The sequence below is a fragment of the Physeter macrocephalus genome, chromosome 4, assembly GCF_002837175.3.
Source record: "Physeter macrocephalus isolate SW-GA chromosome 4, ASM283717v5, whole genome shotgun sequence".
NCBI lineage: Eukaryota > Metazoa > Chordata > Mammalia > Artiodactyla > Physeteridae > Physeter > Physeter macrocephalus.
In genome coordinates this window covers 145,817,997-145,835,978 of record NC_041217.1, presented here as the reverse complement: position 1 = coordinate 145,835,978, position 17,982 = coordinate 145,817,997, and the positions used below count along the sequence as shown (strand labels likewise).

The 17,982-nt window shown below is 47.8% G+C and overlaps 2 protein-coding genes across 4 annotated transcripts in view; one reads left to right on the top strand and one right to left on the bottom strand.

The window, feature by feature from the left end:
• The window catches only part of RAD54L (RAD54 like), a 27,309-nt gene extending 18,074 nt beyond the window's left edge, over positions 1 to 9,235 (top strand). For 2 of the 3 annotated variants that reach the window (XM_055084646.1, XM_055084647.1), the window contains 10 exons: positions 371 to 497; positions 1,528 to 1,602; positions 1,750 to 1,880; positions 2,402 to 2,512; positions 2,673 to 2,796; positions 3,150 to 3,228; positions 3,543 to 3,722; positions 7,814 to 7,977; positions 8,074 to 8,299; positions 9,158 to 9,235. In XM_055084646.1, coding sequence (XP_054940621.1) covers positions 371 to 497; positions 1,528 to 1,602; positions 1,750 to 1,880; positions 2,402 to 2,512; positions 2,673 to 2,796; positions 3,150 to 3,228; positions 3,543 to 3,722; positions 7,814 to 7,977; positions 8,074 to 8,284 — 1,202 coding nt within the window. In that variant the 3' untranslated portion in view covers positions 8,285 to 8,299; positions 9,158 to 9,235. Of the gene's footprint in view, positions 1 to 370; positions 498 to 1,527; positions 1,603 to 1,749; positions 1,881 to 2,401; positions 2,513 to 2,672; positions 2,797 to 3,149; positions 3,229 to 3,542; positions 3,723 to 7,813; positions 7,978 to 8,073; positions 8,408 to 9,157 lie in introns of those variants that run through there. The other variant, XM_028489421.2, reaches the window with a different exon arrangement.
• Positions 8,404 to 17,982, bottom strand: part of LRRC41 (leucine rich repeat containing 41) — an 18,581-nt gene continuing 9,002 nt past the window's right edge. Inside the window, exons 4-10 of the mRNA XM_024119594.1 lie at positions 14,189 to 15,335; positions 11,069 to 11,329; positions 10,366 to 10,530; positions 10,175 to 10,273; positions 9,509 to 9,631; positions 9,209 to 9,284; positions 8,404 to 9,093 (exon numbers count right to left, since the gene is read on the bottom strand). Of these exons, the coding sequence (XP_023975362.1) occupies positions 8,874 to 9,093; positions 9,209 to 9,284; positions 9,509 to 9,631; positions 10,175 to 10,273; positions 10,366 to 10,530; positions 11,069 to 11,329; positions 14,189 to 15,335 (2,091 nt within the window). The 3' untranslated portion in view covers positions 8,404 to 8,873. The remainder of the gene's footprint in view (positions 9,094 to 9,208; positions 9,285 to 9,508; positions 9,632 to 10,174; positions 10,274 to 10,365; positions 10,531 to 11,068; positions 11,330 to 14,188; positions 15,336 to 17,982) is intronic.

Here is a 17,982-nt window from a genome sequence, read left to right as displayed (position 1 = left end):
CTTGCATCGGCAGGTGGACTCTCAACCACTGCGCCACCAGGGAAGCCCTACTTCATCTCTTATAAGCAGTATATAGGTGGGCTATTAAAAAAAAAAAAATCCAGTCTGACAATTGGATTATTTGGTCCATTTACATTTAATATAATTAGTTATGTATTTGGGTTTTGATCTACTTGCTATCTTATTTTTTGGCCTTCCAAGTCTGCTGCTTTGGTAGCTCTCTGATCCATTCAAACAGAAATTGCCTATAATTTGTTGAGCTTTGTTGTTCTCAGTAGAAGATTGGTCTGTAACAAAGTAGTCTGCTATTACTATCAGTGGGAAAGTCATACTTTTCTATATTCTTTAATGCCTTTTCTCCTGTGCTTAGGAACTGCCCAGGAGTTCAAGAAGCATTTTGAATTGCCAATTTTGAAGGGTCGGGATGCAGCTGCCAGTGAGGAAGATAGGCATCTAGGAGAGGAGCGACTGCGGGAGCTCATCAGCATTGTGAATAGGTAATGGGGGGGTGGGCTAGGCAGTAGTACCTCCCTTTCAGTCCCCCCACATTAGGTCATCAGAATTGCCTCCTTAGCCATCCAAAGCCAATCCTTTGTGGCCTTGGCCTTGAGGTCTGGGATTCTCCTAAGAGAGTGGGATTGTGCCTTGACAGTAGTCACTGAATAAATGAAGGGGTCTTGCAGGCTGATTCCCTGCTTTCTCCCTGACCTTGGGCCCTGTGGTCTGGTTTGGTGCTGCTTAGCATCCTGCTGAGGAAGGTTTTTTCTGTTGCCAGACTTCCTGAGCAAAATATCCCTTGGAGCATTGTTAGTACTTCAGAAGTTTCCTCTCAGTCAGTCTCACACCTAAAGCACCTGGCGTCCCTTCCCACGTCCCATAGCTTCTGTGACAGGTGGTAGATCTGAAGGATGGGTATGGCTCCCAGGCTGACAAGGCTCTCTCCAGGGGGGCCACATAGCTCAAGGAGCTGGTACATTCTGGAGTCCTCTGTTGTAGTTATGTATACTTGATGATTTGCTTCCTGAAGAGTCTTGCTTTTGCCAACAGGCACCTCCCTCCCAGGTTAAGATGGCAGGAAGGAGAGTCAGTGTGCTCTTAGGAGCTGCTGCTTAGGTACCTGATCCTGTCCTTCCTGGTCTGCCAGGTAGTATGGGCATACTTTCATTGAACCTTGGGCCGTGTGGCAGCAGGCATTTAGGCAAATGCAAGCAGAAACTCCCATAAGGGCTCAGTGGTTTACAGCTTACTTCTCCTGTCAGAGCACCAGGCTTAGTAGACCTCTGCCTTCTCTTGAAAGGCAGCTGACCTTTTGAAGGGGAAGAGAGAGTTGTCCATCTGAGCTAGACTGTTTGAAAGGGTCTCTGTTCCCGTGACTGAGACCCTGGTATAGATATCTTTGCCATAGGGCTGATGGGTTTCTGACATTCGATACTACAAAAGAAAATCAGTCCTTTGGGTGGTAGCTTTTATTCTGGTATTAGCGTGGCAGTTTTATCAGCCCCTTGTCTTTTTATCTTGTTCTTCCAGGTGCCTGATACGGAGGACATCTGATATCCTTTCTAAATATCTGCCTGTGAAGATCGAGCAGGTGGTTTGTTGTAGGTACTGAACTCAGATGAGGGGTGTGGAGTGAGTGGGTAAAAAGCTCAGTCCCTGAGGTATGGCTGGTCTCTCAGTGTGTCCTTATAGGGCAGAAGTGTGGTCCAGCATTTCCTGGTGACCCAGCTCCTTTTTGTTTTTCTTTTTCAGGCTGACACCCCTTCAGACTGAATTATACAAGAGGTTTTTGAGACAGGCCAAGCCAGCGGAAGAGTTGCGTGAGGGCAAGATGAGTGTGTCTTCCCTTTCTTCCATCACTTCACTAAAGAAACTATGTAATCGTGAGTTGGATCCGTGCGCTGGGGTCCTCTGTGAGAGTGAGCAAGGAAGGTAGTTGAACCACCTTCACTAAAACTTGTCCGTAGTCCTCATAGAGGCCGCATGTAATTCTATGCCTCCACAAGGCATGAGCTCATGTGTTGTGTACTCTAAACCAGACCCTTTGCTTTGGAAAATTTAGCTTATCCTTTGCCTGACCCATGACGGATGCTTGGAATATATAGGACTGTGCGTGAAAGTGTGTGCACACACACATATGCGTATAAAATATTGGACAGGGGGAAAAATAACAAACTTTGCCCTGTCTGGTATAGCTCGCCTCTTGTTGGGAGAACACAGAACACACTAGTGAGCAAAACTGTCCACTCATGATCCCAGGTGGCACTGACTGCACACTGGGATTTGGAAACAAGCAAATCTGGTGCTGAGGAAGGTCTGGGTAGGCTTCTAGAGGGCGTTCTAATGAGCATTGAAGTGGAAACTTCTGAAAGCAATATAGCTGGCATTTTGGAGTTTTTTTCAGATCCAGCTCTAATCTATGACAAGTGTGTGGAGGAAGAGGATGGCTTTGAAGGTACCTTGGACATATTTCCCCCTGGGTATAGCTCCAAGGCTCTAGAGCCTCAGCTGTCAGGTGAGTCCTTTCCTACCGGTCTTTGGGCTCCTCTGGGAAGAGGGGTGGGAGGTTGTCTCTTTGTGCTAGATCTATTCTGTCTCACGGCAGGATATCAAGAGTAAGAATCCTGGGCCATTGGGATGGCCCATTGGGTGCTGATGGTTGTTGATCTCCCCAGGTAAGATGCTGGTCCTTGATTACATTCTGGCGGTGACCCGAAGTCGCAGCAGTGACAAAGTAGTGCTGGTGTCCAATTACACTCAGACATTGGACCTCTTTGAGAAACTCTGCCGGGCCCGAAGGTAGGGGAGAGCTGTCAAAGGGGTACCTCTCCTACTGTACCCCTAGGAGAAGTAGGTGTTCTGATTGGTGGATATGGACCAAGATATGGGTGCAGGAGGGACTTTCCAGAAGATGTCTGTTCCCTTATTGCTGCAATGGCCATAACTCCATCTCCAAGCAGAATAGTCCTTTGTCCTTCACGTACTCCACAGGACACTCCTAGCCCTTAGCTCCCTGCCACTCCCTTTGGGAGTTTAGGGTTTCAGGCTGTATATGAACAGCCTTCAAGCACGGTTGGTTCAGTCCCTTCAGTAGCTCTGGCTCCAAGGGGGCTCTGCTTCCTTCTTGATTTGATCTTTGGATTCCCCTTCAGGTACTTATATGTTCGCTTGGATGGCACAATGTCCATTAAGAAGCGAGCCAAGGTTGTGGAGCGCTTCAACAATCCGTCCGTAAGTGCACAGCTCCTGTCCCCACACCACTAATGCAATAACATCTGAACTAAGGGTTGACAGAGAATCTACAAAGGGGCTCTGCTTTCGGTCTCTCTTGACTTTTTTTTTTCTGGTGGGTGTGGTAGGGTTAGGCTGATTGGTTGGTGATGGCTGTACTGGGAACTGACCTTGTGGGCTGGTAAACTGGCTGGTAGGTAGGCAAACTGGTGGTCCTCACAATTGGTCTGCACCTGAGAGAACAGTTGGCTGAGCTGAGCAAGATTCTTAGTTTGGGCTGTAAGTGGTTCTTTTTCTCCTTCTTCTCTTTCCAGAGTCCTGACTTTGTCTTCATGCTGAGCAGCAAAGCTGGGGGCTGTGGCCTCAATCTCATTGGGGCTAACCGACTGGTTATGTTTGACCCTGACTGGAACCCAGCCAATGATGAACAAGCCATGGCCCGGGTCTGGCGTGACGGTCAAAAGAAGACCTGCTATATCTATCGCCTGCTCTCTGTAAGGATGGTGATAATGGTCAGCGTAGGTGTGGGTCATGGAATAAGACTTTCAGGACCACCTTGGGTTGTTTCTCATTGCCTCTCTTTGGCCCCTCTGCCCGTAACAGTGGCCAGGCTATGGGCTTAGCCTGGAGCTCTTTATTCTTCTTTTCTCTCCCTCTCTCACCACCCTGTTCCTCAGATCCTTCTTACTACGCCCTCTGGATGCCTGTGCAGTAGTTAACAAACTCCCCTGTGGCCTCATCCTTTTCACAGGACACTTGCTTTCTCTTACACCTGATTTCTTCTGTACCGCTTGCCTTGTAGTCTTCTCACACTCCATGTCCCATGGGGCTAAGAAGTGGTATTGGCATTCTGCAAGTTCTCAGTGATCAGTCAGACCATCCATCCTATAGTACCTCTTTTGAAGCTCATGTTGTCTTGACTACCCTCTTTTCTTCCTTGCTACAGTCATCTACCTTCTGCTGTTTACCTAACTCATCAATAACTATGGTCACCAGTTCAGTCTTCATTTCTTCCCCAAATCCAGCTATCATCCTGGCTGACTTCAAGGACCATGCAATTTTCCAGCACTCTGGCCTCTACGTTTCCTTGACTTCGTCTCTAATGACCTCTTTAACTCCCCCTCATTTTTTTTTTTTAATTTTATTATTTATTTATTTATTTTTGGCTGCCTTGGGTCTTTGTTGATGCGCGCGGGCTTTCTCTAGTTGTGGCGAGCGGGGCCTACTCTTCGTTGTGTTGCGCGGGCTTCTTATTGCAGTGGCTTCTCTTGTTGCGGAGCACAAGTTCTAGGTGCGTGGGCTTCAGTAGTTGTGGCACGCGGGCTCAGTAGTTGTGGCTCCCGGGCTCTAGAGCGCAGGCTCAGTAATTGTGGCGCACGGGCTTAGTTGCTCCGCAGCATGTGGGATCTTCCTGGACCAAGGCTCAAACCCGTGTCCCCTGCATTGGCAGGCATATTCCCAACCACTGCGCCACCAGGGAAGTCCCTTTTTTAAAAAAAAATAAATAAATAAATTTATTTATTTATTTTTGGCTGCATTGGGTCTTCGTTGTTGGGTCTTCATTGCTGCTCGTGGGCTTTCTGTAGTTGCTGTGAGTGGGGCCTGCTCTTTGTTTTGGTGCACAGGCTTATTGCGGTGGCTTCTCTTGTTTCGGAGCTCAGGTCTAGGCATGCGGACTCAGTAGTTGTGTCTCATGAGCTCTAGAGCGCAGGCTCAGTAATTGTGGCGCACGGGCTTAGTTGCTCCGCAGCATGTGGGATCTTCCTGGACCAAGGCTCAAACCCGTGTCCCCTGCATTGGCAGGCATATTCCCAACCACTGCGCCACCAGGGAAGTCCCTTTTTTAAAAAAAAATAAATAAATAAATTTATTTATTTATTTTTGGCTGCATTGGGTCTTCGTTGTTGGGTCTTCATTGCTGCTCGTGGGCTTTCTGTAGTTGCTGTGAGTGGGGCCTGCTCTTTGTTTTGGTGCACAGGCTTATTGCGGTGGCTTCTCTTGTTTCGGAGCTCAGGTCTAGGCATGCGGACTCAGTAGTTGTGTCTCATGAGCTCTAGAGCGTAGGCTCAGTAGTTGTGGCGCACGGGCTTAGTTGCTCCGTGGCATGTGGGATCTTCCCGGACCAGGGCTCAAACCTGTGTCCCTGCATTGGCAGGCAGATTCTTAACCACTGCGCCACCAGGGAAGTCCTCCCCCTCATTTTTTTACTCGCATTATTCCCAAGGCCACAGTATGGAACTTGTAACAGTACCAAAACTATACAGTACACAGAACTTTAATACCTATCATTCTACTCTCATTTCCTGTCCTTCCAGCTTTCTCATACCTCCTATATCTGTTTCAACCTAATGTCCCTAGTTACCCCCGCCCCAGCTCCTCCCAGTCTGGCTTCCCTTTCTATTCAGCCTGATCCTCATCGTGCATCCTTTCAGCCACTCTTCCCCTAATACCTACTCCATGTGGATCCTTATAGCTGTTCTCAGGTTCAGCTTCTGCGCCAGATAACAGCTTGCATTTACAGATTGGCGCTACCACAGATTCATTCCCCATTTTGAGCGGGGCCATATCTCATTTCCTTCACCAGCTACTTCAAGCCTTCACCACTTTCCTCAAGCTTCCTACCTGGCCCTGTCTTTCCTTCTTTCTGGAGAGACTTTGTCTTCTACTTCACAGAGAAAATGTAGGCTACCAAGCTTGAATTCTCTTGCCTAACTTCCTCTCTTCTGTCAGTCTTTACCCCTGCTCTTCCCTTCCATTCTCAAAGGAAAATCATTTCCTTCCTCTCTGTTTGAGGCTTATCATTCCAGCTCTGCTCTAGCCCCCTTTCCTATCCTTTCCTGTCTTGATCAGTTTCTCCTTTATTCCCCTGAAGTCTGTAAACATTGTCAAGTAGCTCTCACCTTAAAAACAAGTTTCTCAACCCTCTGTCCTATTGCAGTGACTACCTTGGGTTACTTTTCATTCATTCACTGTCAGATTTTTCCAAAGCCTACAGATTTACTTCATCTCATCTCCTGTTCACTCATCTCACCAGTTATGCCACTGAACCTGCTTTCGATGTACTGGCTTCCTAATTGCTAAAACAAGAGACTCTTGATTTTTCTTCTTTGTATATCTGACACTGTTGGCTACAAATCTTAAAATTCTTTTCTCTTTGGAAACTCCACTCTGGTTTTCCTACTGCTGTGATTATATGCACTCATTATATTGACAAGTCTCTAATTAACTTTTTAGCCCAGATCTCTTACCTGAGTTCTAGACCCATATTTCCATCACCTACTGTATATTTCTACTTAAATGTCTTATGAGTATCCCCTTCTGAATTTTGTCATTTAATGGCTCTGTTATCCACCTAACCCAAATCTGGGTATCATCCTACTGGACCATTCTCTGTTTCCTAACCAGATTCTAATTATACCATTGATTTTACCTTCTCAAAATTTCCTTAATCTAACCTTCCTCTCCATCCCATACTAAAATCACAGTCATCTGCCTTCCTAATTCTTTACCTTTGGTCTTATCGTAACCCATTCTTCACAACTACTTCCGGAATGAGCTTTCCAAAAATTCTAACTTTGCTTTTCACTTCCAAGGCAAGGCCAAGCTCTTTAGCCTGGCATCCAAGTTTCTCCAGTATGGGGCTTTCTCAATCCCAGCTCTTATGTACTATACGCCTACCATCCTCTAGACAGGCCAAACTCCTCACAGTCCTCTAGTAGGCCAGGCTTATTGATTTTGTTCTTATACGTGGAATGCCTTCTCTCTTTCCTTGTAAACCATCTATTCGTTTTTCAAGATTCAGCTCAAGGATAATTCATACTTTCAAGCTTTTCAACATTATTCCATTCCACCATCCCTCTTGTGGGTCCCTGGGTATCCTACAGACTTCTATCATTGTACCAATTATATGTCTCTCTCTCCCCCAGTAGTCTGTGAGTTTAAGAATAGGGATCATATTGGATTCTTCTTTGTATCCTGGCATTAGCACAGGGCCTGGCATAGGATACCCAAATGACATTTACTTGAGTGAGTGAGATTTGGACTTGGTGTGGAGATCTGCTGCTGCAGACAAACCTCAGCCCACCCTGAGGAAATTTAGCGAGGCCCTGGAATCCTCCATAGGTACAGAAAATATCCTGGGTGGGCAGACATGCACAAGTCATATTCCCAAAAGATAGACTGGGAAAATGGGCTTAGATCAGGGGTCCCCAACCCTTGGGCTGGGGACTGGAACTGGTCCACAGCCTGTTAGGAACTGGGCCGCACAGCAGGAGGTGAGCAGCAAGCGAGCAAAGCTTCATCTGGGGCTCCCCATTGCTTGTGTTACCAGCTGAACCATTCCCCACCCCCCCACCCACCCATCACCAGTCTGTATAAAAATTGTCTTCCACGAAACCACCAGTCCCTGGTGCCAAAAAGGTTGCGGACCACTGGCTTAGATGAACAGAGGTATTGCTGCAAGACTCTTCTCATTCATCTCCCCTTCTCTTGGGCAGCTACAGTTTCAACCCCTGGGTTTTCCTGCCCCCCCTATGTTTGGAGGTGACTTAGCCCTGGCTTCCACCCCTACCCCCACCCCCCCCAGGCAGGAACCATTGAGGAGAAGATCTTTCAGCGTCAGAGCCACAAGAAGGCACTGAGCAGCTGTGTGGTGGATGAGGAGCAGGATGTGGAGCGGCACTTCTCTCTAGGCGAGTTGAAGGAGCTGTTTACCCTGGATGAGGCTAGCCTCAGTGACACACATGACAGGTGGGTGGAGTGCCCCTGCTGGCCATTACCTCTGAACACCCTACACAGCATGGAGATGGGATCTACAGTAACCACAGCTCTGTCCTCTGCCCACAGGTTGCGCTGCCGCCGCTGTGTTAACAACCACCAGGTCTGGCCACCCCCTGATGGTTCTGACTGCACCTCAGACCTGGCTCAGTGGAACCACAGCACTGATAAGCGGGGGCTCAAGGATGAGGTACTCCAGGCTGCCTGGGATGCTGCTTCCACTGCCGTCACCTTCGTCTTCCACCAGCATTCCCATGAGGAGCAGCGGGGCCTGCACTGATAACCAGCTGGTCTGGTGTGTAGCTGTTAGAGGAACAAGTTGGGGAAACGGGGCTCCCTGCCCCATAGGGCACTGTTGAATTTTGTTCTTTGAGAGAAAAATCATCAAGAAGGGCTGCATGATGTTTGCCCAAAATTTATTTTATAAGAAAAACTTTTTTGGTTAAAAAAAAGAAAGGAATAAAGGTATGAAAGGGACTGAGGCCTGGGAGCAGCATGGTGAGCCCAGTAGAGGAGAGGCCTGGTAGTGGGCACTCCTACACTTCACTAAAGCCTGGGTAACTGCTTGAGGAGGAAAAGCAGGAACCCCGGGGCAGGGAAGGGGGTGGGGGCTGTCCTCAGTGATTAATGACCACTGTGACCTCCTGGCCCAGGGTACTGAGTAAGGAGCCCAAAGGCTCTAAACCCAGTTGTGGGAATGCCTTTGCTGGGCCCCATCAAGGCCTCCAAGACCTCAGTGCAAGGGAAAAAAGAGAAAAAAGGTGACAGAAAGAGAAAGATAGAATTGGTGGTTGGGAGTTCTGGGCAGCCCATGCCTCAGCCCCTGCAAGCTGATGGTACTGAGCATGGGCCTGTGAGGCATGGGCCCATCACATGGTGCTGACATAATCTGCGAAGGCTTGGGATGAGTCCCACGAGTCGCTAACCACATGGCAGGTGGCGCGGAGCCGTCGGATGGCTTCCCTGGCTGTGACTGCATCCTGGTCCAGCCAGTTCTGGAAGAGGCGCAGGTGACCAAAGGCCCCACGGCCCCAGCGCTCCAGCCGCTTGGCAAACTCCAGAAGCCCATCTGGCTTGATGCAGTTGGAACTGGTAGGGGTGAGAAGGATTAGACACCCAGGAGTCAACTAATCCCTGGTCTGTGTCCCTGCAGCTCCATCCCTTGTCGTTGCCCTCCCTTCACCTTCCCCATGCCCACATGTACCTGATGTCCAGCTGACACAGAGAGGAGGATGAATCTTCGGAGAATACATCTGCCAGGGCCAGTAGGCCAGCATTCCCTGGGGAGAAGGGGAGAAATACTCATCACCTTTACCCAAGAACAGGGAGTAAGGGTATCCCAACCCAGTTCTGGCTGGGGAGAAGCCCAGACTCCTAAAGCCCCAGCACAACTATATCCCAACCCCCGTCTTCCCAGTGGAGAGGTGTATGCCTTCACCCACTGAATTTCTAGGTCAAAGGACTGGCTCCTTCCCCCTCTCCCTCCTCAGGGCCCTTCCCCCACCCAGGCGGTTCCCCGGCAGCCGGAGGCCCTTCAGTGTGGAGTTGCCCTTCATAGCAGCAACCATCTCAGGCAGAAATTGGGCCGGGCGCTTCTCAAACAGACGGCAGAAGGAGAAGGTAATCTCTGTCAAGAGAAAGTGGAATAAGTTCTGATGGCAGCATGAGAACTGGTGCTGCCCCTCCGGCCCCAGGGCCTTAGCAAGGGGTATGAACATTTTACAGAGTCCCAGAAGGAGAAAATAATTTGTCCAAAACCCCAAGCAAGGCTGCAACTAAGTCAGTATTCAAACCAGAGATTGAGCCTACAAGGGAGGCTGTCTGCACAGACAGTTCTCCATACACTTCCTTCTATGCAGGGGTGGGCATTAGCCACAAGTCTATGAGGGGGCTCCTGGCAGCACATTTATCCCTTCCCACCACCATCATTTATCAGCCACTGGAATGTAAGAAAAACTTATAGGTGAGGCACTCTCCAAGTGAGTAATTTCCCATGTTTAGTATAGGAAGAGTTGAGTAGGGGACCCTTTAGAAGGAAGGTGATGTAGGTTCTGTGATCATTTTATAGTTGACATAAGGCCAAGAAAAAACAGTGGCTTGCTCACTCAGTGAGACCGTGGCAGATCTGCAGTGAGGACCCACGAATGCCCCAGGCCCTGGATGAACTTACCTTGAAGAGTCAGATTCTGTAGCAAAAACAGCACCTCACTCTGACAGTCAGCCAGATTCATGTCGTGGAAGCTCAGCCTCTTCAGAGCTAGGTTGTACTCTGGATGGGGAAAGTTCATGGACCTTAGTGTTCTCAAAGAACAATGCAAAGTCCCCTTCTGTTCTCCCTTTACCATTCTAACTGGGTCCTACCTTTGAGTGTCTGCAACACAAGCCCAAAATCTTGGGGAGAGGCAAAGGTGGCACTATCCAGGGACAGCTGCTGCAGAGAACCCGAGGCCTTCAGTACAGAGCACAGCAGTGGGGCTGGCTGGGCTCCCCGTGGAAATCCCATCTCCAGCTGTTCCAAGCAGTTTTCTGGATATGGTAGGGAGAGAAGATTACAGCTGGCCATTGCTACTTCACTCCCATTGCAGGTCCCATCCTGTCCTTAAAGGATTCACTGAAAAATCATTTATTCATCTATTGTCCTTGAGTGCCCTACTATATGCAAGGCAGTATGCTAATATACGATTTAGTCCTTGTCCTTAATGGTGCTTTTAATCCAAGAAGACAACTAATCAGACACAGAGTATGCAGAATGGTGGGATACGAGACATGCAGGAACTAAGGGAACATACAGCATGGGGACCCAATCTAGTCTAATGGTCAGGTCTGTTCTTGGTTCAGACCCCTTTCTGGAGACAGATCTGCCATAGTCACTCCCTACGGGGCCAGTGTTGGTCTGGGATCTATCCAACCCATGGTTATCTTTAAGAACAGGCTCTAAAGGCAACAAATTACAGATAAGCCAGGAATGTGTGGTGACAGGCCTGGATTAGAGATCTTTTGCCTTCCCCACACAAATACACCTGCACACTTCTGTGGAGATAGACACACGCGCATAGTACTTCACCTGGTATCTCCTCATCCCCAATTATGTGGCTAGGGGGCCCTGCATTCCCTGGTACTGCAGGGTTGTCCCTCTGGCTAGGGTGGTCGACACGAATAGAGAGGACCCGCAACAGGGGCAGGGCTCGCACAATGGCACGTGTCAGCTCCAGGATGGGCAGTGGTGAGAACAGGTCACTGAGATGCAGGGCACGGAGGCGGCATCCAGCCTGGCTTGACAGGGCCCGCAGGCTATCTAGCAGGCGGAAGATATTAGAGCCCAGGCCTATGGCAGGAAAGAGATTGGGTCAGTCATGTGGGAGTATCAGTAGGGGTAATATTCAGAGACAACTCCAAATATTTCTGTTGATAACTACCAAATCTGAGCTTTGGATCAGATTGTTTTAAATCATTCTCAACTATTCATCCGTTGTCTTGCTTTTTCCTCAGGTAACCAGCTTACTGATGTCTCCTCTACTGGGCCATGCCCTCAAACATCAGTCAGGGCAGAGTCACAAAACAGAAGATAGGATGTGGTGGGACAGCATGTGGCTGCTAGCTGAATGATGGGCCCAGACAGCAGCAGAGATCTCTGGACTTTTCCTATAGGTCATGGGGAACATCTGAAAACTAAGCAGGAGAGTGACAGTGATCCAATAGGGAATACTTTTAAATTCATTGGGTGGGAATAGGGCAGAAAATGATAACATCCTACAGAAGGGAGTAGGATCCAGAAAGGTTAGGGCAGTTGCTTAATGCCACAGAGCAAATAATTCCTTGGAAGCCACACCTTTACCTCTCCTTGGACTGAGCAGGCTCCTTTTGATTCATTCATTCAACTAAACCTTACCCATGGTAAGCACCTGGTAAGCATGTTTCTTTGCTAGATAGTCATGAGCAGCAGATCTTGTTCCTGCCTATACAGCCTGATAACAAAAGCATATGATGGGAACTGGGGAAGTAGAGTGCTGTGGAAGTAAAAGGATGGGTACTTAACACCCAGTTTAGCTTTCATCAGTAAAGACTCTGGCTGAGTCCTAAAGAACATAAAAGAGACAGGCTAAAAGGAGGAGGAGTGACTGGCAGAGTGAACTTGGCATATATCAAGACCTGAAGGAGAAAGAGTGGCAGGTTCCAAGAACTGAGAAATACTCAATGTGGCTGGTGTGTAAAGTATGAGGGAGGGGAGTGTTGACGATTCAACTGTAGAGGTAAGCAGGGTAAGAACATGAATGGCCCTCTAAGTAAAACACATACAGTGACAAGAAGCCATTGAATTTTTAGATGACTGACAGATTTGCACTTTTGAAAATGCTTGGGTTGCAGTGTAAAAAGTGAGTCGTATGGTGTGTATGGAGTCAGGAGGAACTACAGAAATGATGAATCCAGGTGAGAGGTAATGGTAGTCTGAATTAAGGATGTGGAGATAAATAAATGATCAGAGATTGTACAACCTGGTAACCAAATATATGTGGAGTAAGAGAATCCAGGTTTCTTTTGAGCAACTGAATCATCTTTGATGTCATTGAGAACAGGAAGGTCTTTTTAGAAGGAAGATGCGTTCAGGTTGGGGGAGTGTGGTTTATGAATCCTGGGATATCTAGTTGTCAGATGGATAAATAGGTCTGGAGTTTAGGAGGAAGATCTGGGCTAACATCGTAAAATGGGGGTGTCTTCAGCATACTTGGTCTTTGAAACCAAGTCCAGGAAGCATGTGTAAACTGGGAGAGCTTTGAGGATCTCTGAACATTAAAAGAGAAGTAATGTCCAGAAAGGGAGGAGAAAAAAAATCAGAAAATTTTGAGGTAGTACAAATGAGACTACTTCATGAAGAAGACAATACTTAATAGCAGATGATGCCGAGAATTAAGATGAGGACTGAAAGGTATACATTGGACTTAGCAACAAGGATGACCTTGGTCACCTCGAGGTCCTTGATGCAGTAGATGGGGTGTAAGCAAGGCTGGAGTGGCTGTGAGAGAAGAGGGCACAGATGACTCTTAAGGTTGTCTCTGAAGGGCATGAAAGAATAGAACAGTAGTTAATAAATGGAATAGATGGAGGTGGTGGTGGTAGTTTTTGGTGGATACCTGATTGAGAGAAGAGAGGCAGCATTAAGTGGTTTATAAGCATGAGTTCTGGAGCCAGGTTACCTGGGTTTGAATTCTAGCTCTACAATTTACTAACTTATCCTGGGCAAGTCACTTGACCTCAGAATTGTAAGGATTAAATTAGTTAAAGAATATTTAAAATATGCCAGATGCATAGTAGGCAGTATATAAAAGTTAGCTCTTATTAAGGCATTTGAAAAATGTGCTTTCCTAAGGAGGTAAGAGGGTATGTATCCAGAGCACAGGCAGAAGAGTTAGCCTTAGATAGGGCAGCCATTTCTCCCACTGTGATGAAGGAAGAAAGGAAGAGTGCAGGTGTAGGAGTTTATAGGTTTGGTTAACAATAAGTTGAAGGAGTTCATGTGTGATGGCTTCTATTTTCTGTGAAGTAGGTGGTCATCTGCTGAGAGGAAAAGAAGGGTTTGAAGTGGTAGGGTAGGAATGGAGCTGATGTTGCAAACAGGGTTCATATGAGGATGATGACCATGAATGTATATAGTAGCACCAATCTGCAGTTGTGTGACTTTCTCTAGCAGTGTTCAGCAACCTAGGCAGATTGCTGGATTTAGGCAGAACTGAAATTTGGCTAGCTGGGCACAACCAGATGGGAAAGAACTGAGGGCTGTTGTGCAGGTTGCTGGTCTGATCTTTTTATTTAAAAAGGTGTCCCACACCTTTTTGTATAGCTGCTTTGATATGACTAGTGAGATCCAACCTCAGCCCTGGTTGGCCCTGTATACACTATATTTTCCCAGGCCTGTCCTTGGTTTGCCTACCATATCTAAGGTAGACTCATTCTTCAGATTCTCACTGTCCCTCAGGAACCCCTGCTTCCAACTAGATCAAGCCTGTAGACCTTGTGTTCATCTTCTCTAGCACCGACAGTCTGCCACTATATCATGTGTGTGCCTTCTGCCTCCCTGTGAGGCGGGTAGGGCCACATCTCCAGCTTCCTCCCCTATTCCCCTCCACAGGGTTGGGCACACAGCTGGTGCTGCTGGGAGACCCAACCCCTGCCCCTCCAGGGCACTCACCATTATAGGAGAGTGTGAGGCTCTCCAGAGACACCCAGGAGCTCAGCAGGTGGCACAGTGTCAGAGCCGCCTCTGTGGAGAGTGGAACTGTGAAGAGCTCCAAGGTGGAAATGCTGCGGAATCTTTGGGAGGCCTCCAGTGCTGGAAGCCCCAGGCAACTGGGATCTGATCCATCCAATGCTCCACAAGCCACTTCCCCGATCTCCATCTCTTCCCCATCCTCTTTCTCACCCGCCACAATGAAAACAAAGTCATATAGGTCTTCAGATTCAGCACCAGACCCCTGACGGGTGCGAGCACCCTTCTTCCCTGCAGCTCGCTTAAAACGCTTTAGGGGCTTAGGCTGTGGGGCTGAGCTAGCTGGAGCCCGTTTAGACGAGGATGTGGAAGAAGAGGAAGCAGAGGCAGAGGAGGTGGTGGCTGGAGTAGAGGGTGGGCGTTTGGTGCCAGGAGCCTCATGGGAAGTGGCTGGAGGGAGCGGCTCCCTCTTAGGGTCTGTCCCGCCTGCTGTCAGGCTCTCCTGTGTGCTCCGGCGTGTTACCCGAGCGGCAGGTGCAGCTCTGGCCGTCTGCTTGGCTTCACTCTTCCGCCGGGAGGCCATCAGGGCTGCAGCACATCGCTCAGCAGCATCCCGGCGAGGCCGGCGTGAGCCCAGCAGGAGGGACCCTTCATCTCGGGATGGAGCCCGGCCTCGGGAGGCCTCTCCACAGAGGCGGCAGGGTGGGCCACCGGGGCCTGGCTGCCAGAAGCCAGCACTCATGGTGAGGATAAGAATGAAAAGGGCTGACTCAGGTACAGGCCAGGAGTACAGCGACACCTGGCTGACAGCCCCATGGTGAATAAGCTGATGCAACAGCTGCCGAAGTGACTGCTGAGCAGCCACATCAGAGAACAGCAGGTGGCGGAACTTGAGGGTGTGCAGGGAACTGGCCAGGGTCTCCAGAACCCTGCGATTGGGCTCAGCCACCAGCTCAGTTGCACCCTGCAGCATGTTGCAGATGGTGAGCTGCCGGACATGGCGGGAGCTATGCAGGAGAGGTGAGAAGCGCTGGTCACAAAGACGCCTGTCAGAAGACACATCAATGGTCCCACGTAGAACATGGGAAAAAAAGGCCTCCATAAACTTGGCTCGCCAACAGGTCACGCTCTGAAAGCAGAGAACATTCCAGACAGCTGTGATACTAAGTGCTACCCATGGAACCCAGTTTCCTTCCTTCCAATAGCTAGCTGTTTACTGAGCCAGGTAACGTTCTAAATAATGTATGCAAATTCATTTAATCCTCACATCTTTGAGGTATATATTACTATTAGATCCATTTTACAGGTAAGAAAACCAAGGCACAAATGTTATTGCCTGTGGTTACACAGTTAAGGGGCAGGATTAGGATCTGAACCCAGGAGGGAATTCCCTGGTGATCCAGTGGTTAGGACTCTGAGCTCTCACTTCTGAGGGCCGAGGTTCAATCCCTGGTCGGGGAACTAAGATCCCACAAGCCACACGTCATAGCCAAAAAAAAAAAAAAGATTTGAACCCAGGAAATTTGGTTCCAGAGACTACTATTATAGTGCCTCCCAAGTGAAACACTCAACCCTGTAAGTTCTTCCACACTTGTTTTAAGAACCTGATCCTAACTTTCCATTCTTAACACTACCACCTTTGTTCAGACCCTTATCACCTAACACCTGGCTACTTCATTAGCTTCCTGATTCCTCTGCTTGTTCCCCTTCCCAAACTTTTACACAAGTCCACTGGGTCATCTTTGTATTAAAAAACAAAACTGATTATTCTCCTTTAAAACCCCTAAAGTCTCCCCACTGCTTAGGGGATCAGTGCTGCAACACATTTGAAGTTCCTCAGGCTGGCAGGGAAAGCTGTCCACAATACAGCCTCTGCCTACCTGAGCAGCTTTATCTGCCACATCTTGCTCATGAATGCTTTGCTCTGGCGAAACTGGTCACCTCACTGACCCAAACGTGCCTTCTTTTTCCTTTCCTACCTCTGCCAGAAATGCTCTCCATTGCCAGATCAAATAGACTTCATGAAAGGACCTACCAACATTTTGCTCTTTGAGGCTGTTTGTCTCATTGAATGTCTGCCCCACTTTCTACCCCTCCCCCTGCCTCTCTTGTTGGAACTCTGATACTGACTACTCAGGTCTTAGACGTTGGTACATATGTCTCATGGTGTTGAGTCCGCCTGTATACACATCTCATCCCAACCAGATTAGAAATTCCTGGAGAGGAGGCTGCAAATCTTAGTTTTCTCCAAGGCAATACTTTGCTTTGATGGGTATGAGATTTCATCAGGCTGTTCTGATACATTTAGAAGAACTGAACACAAGTGATTTTTTTTTCCACAAGTGATTTTTAAGATCTGATATACATCAGAATTTACTGTGGAGCTTTTTCCCAAAATTCATATGCCATGTACCCAGACTTGGTGACTGTGTTACATCTGAGGTGTAAGGTCCATGCATCTTTATTTTTTAAACCTTCCCCAGATGATTCTGATGTATATATCAGAGATTAGGAATTACTGCTACCTACCCCAAAAGGACACATTGAGACAAATACAGATATTTCTCCAAGTCCCCATTCTCTCCTAAGGTGCACAGAAAGTCTGATGACTTTGATAAAAGTGCCAGCTCTGCCACTATACTCTGGACCTCTTTAAACCTCTTTCTTCATCTGTAAAATGTGGATAATATCACCTGCTTCACAGGTTTGTTGTGAAGATCAAATGAGACAGTGCAAGTTTAAAGCACCTTGTAAACTGTAAAATACAAAATGTAACTTCTCCTGTTGTTAATGATAATAATTACCCCACATGGGAAATGTGAAATGGACTGGATGGAGGCAGAGCCTGTTAAGCAGGGTGCTTATTCAGCCTGAAGGTAGTGGGGCCTGAGGTTCCCAAAGGCTAAAAATAAGATACTTCCTTTGGTATCTACCCTGCCTCCGTGCATTCCCTCATACCAGATTGACCCTCAGTTTATATGAGCTTCTTGGCAGGAGGTGGGCCCCTATTCTCAGGCAAAAGTGTCATTGCCTTTGCCCTAGCTATTCCCCAAGACCCTGCTGTGGTAATAATTAGGAACGACTTCATGTTTAAGCTAACTGCATGGCAGCAACAAGTGAGAAAGGTCCCTCCAGCAGCAGTGTGGGGGCCTGAGGGCAGCAGGAAAAAATACCTGGCAACCAAATCTCTACTCAGCCTTAAGTGGAAGCAAAGAGGGTATTCCTGAATCCTTTAATCCTGCCTCATTCTAGCACTTTTTTCACGCATTTGCTGGCCCACACAGCCTTGAAAAATACTTGCAGGTATCCCTAGCAAGGCTTCAACTTCACAAATGAAATAGATGGTTACCATGAGATCTGGGCCTAAAATATGGCCAAAGATGTGAACATGAACAAAGATATTGTGGCTGTTTCCGACTATAAGGCATGTGGAATATGAACTTTAGATAACTAAATACTTGGGTTTTTCAGACATTTTATTGGTTTACAAAGACAATAGGAGAGAATATTTGAAATTGGAACACCCCAGACCTGTGATAACTACAGTGAAAGCAGCATGACATAGTGATTAAGAGCATGCACTCCAGAGCCAGACTGCCTCAACTTGAATGTCAGGTCTGCCATTCATGAACTGTCACCTTAGGTAAGTCACTTTTCCTCTTTCTGCCTCAGTTTCATCATCTGTAAACTGAGGAAGATAGATAAACTATACCTACATGACAGAGTTGTTGTGAAAATTAAATGAGTATGTAAAATTAGTTGATGACTATTGCAAT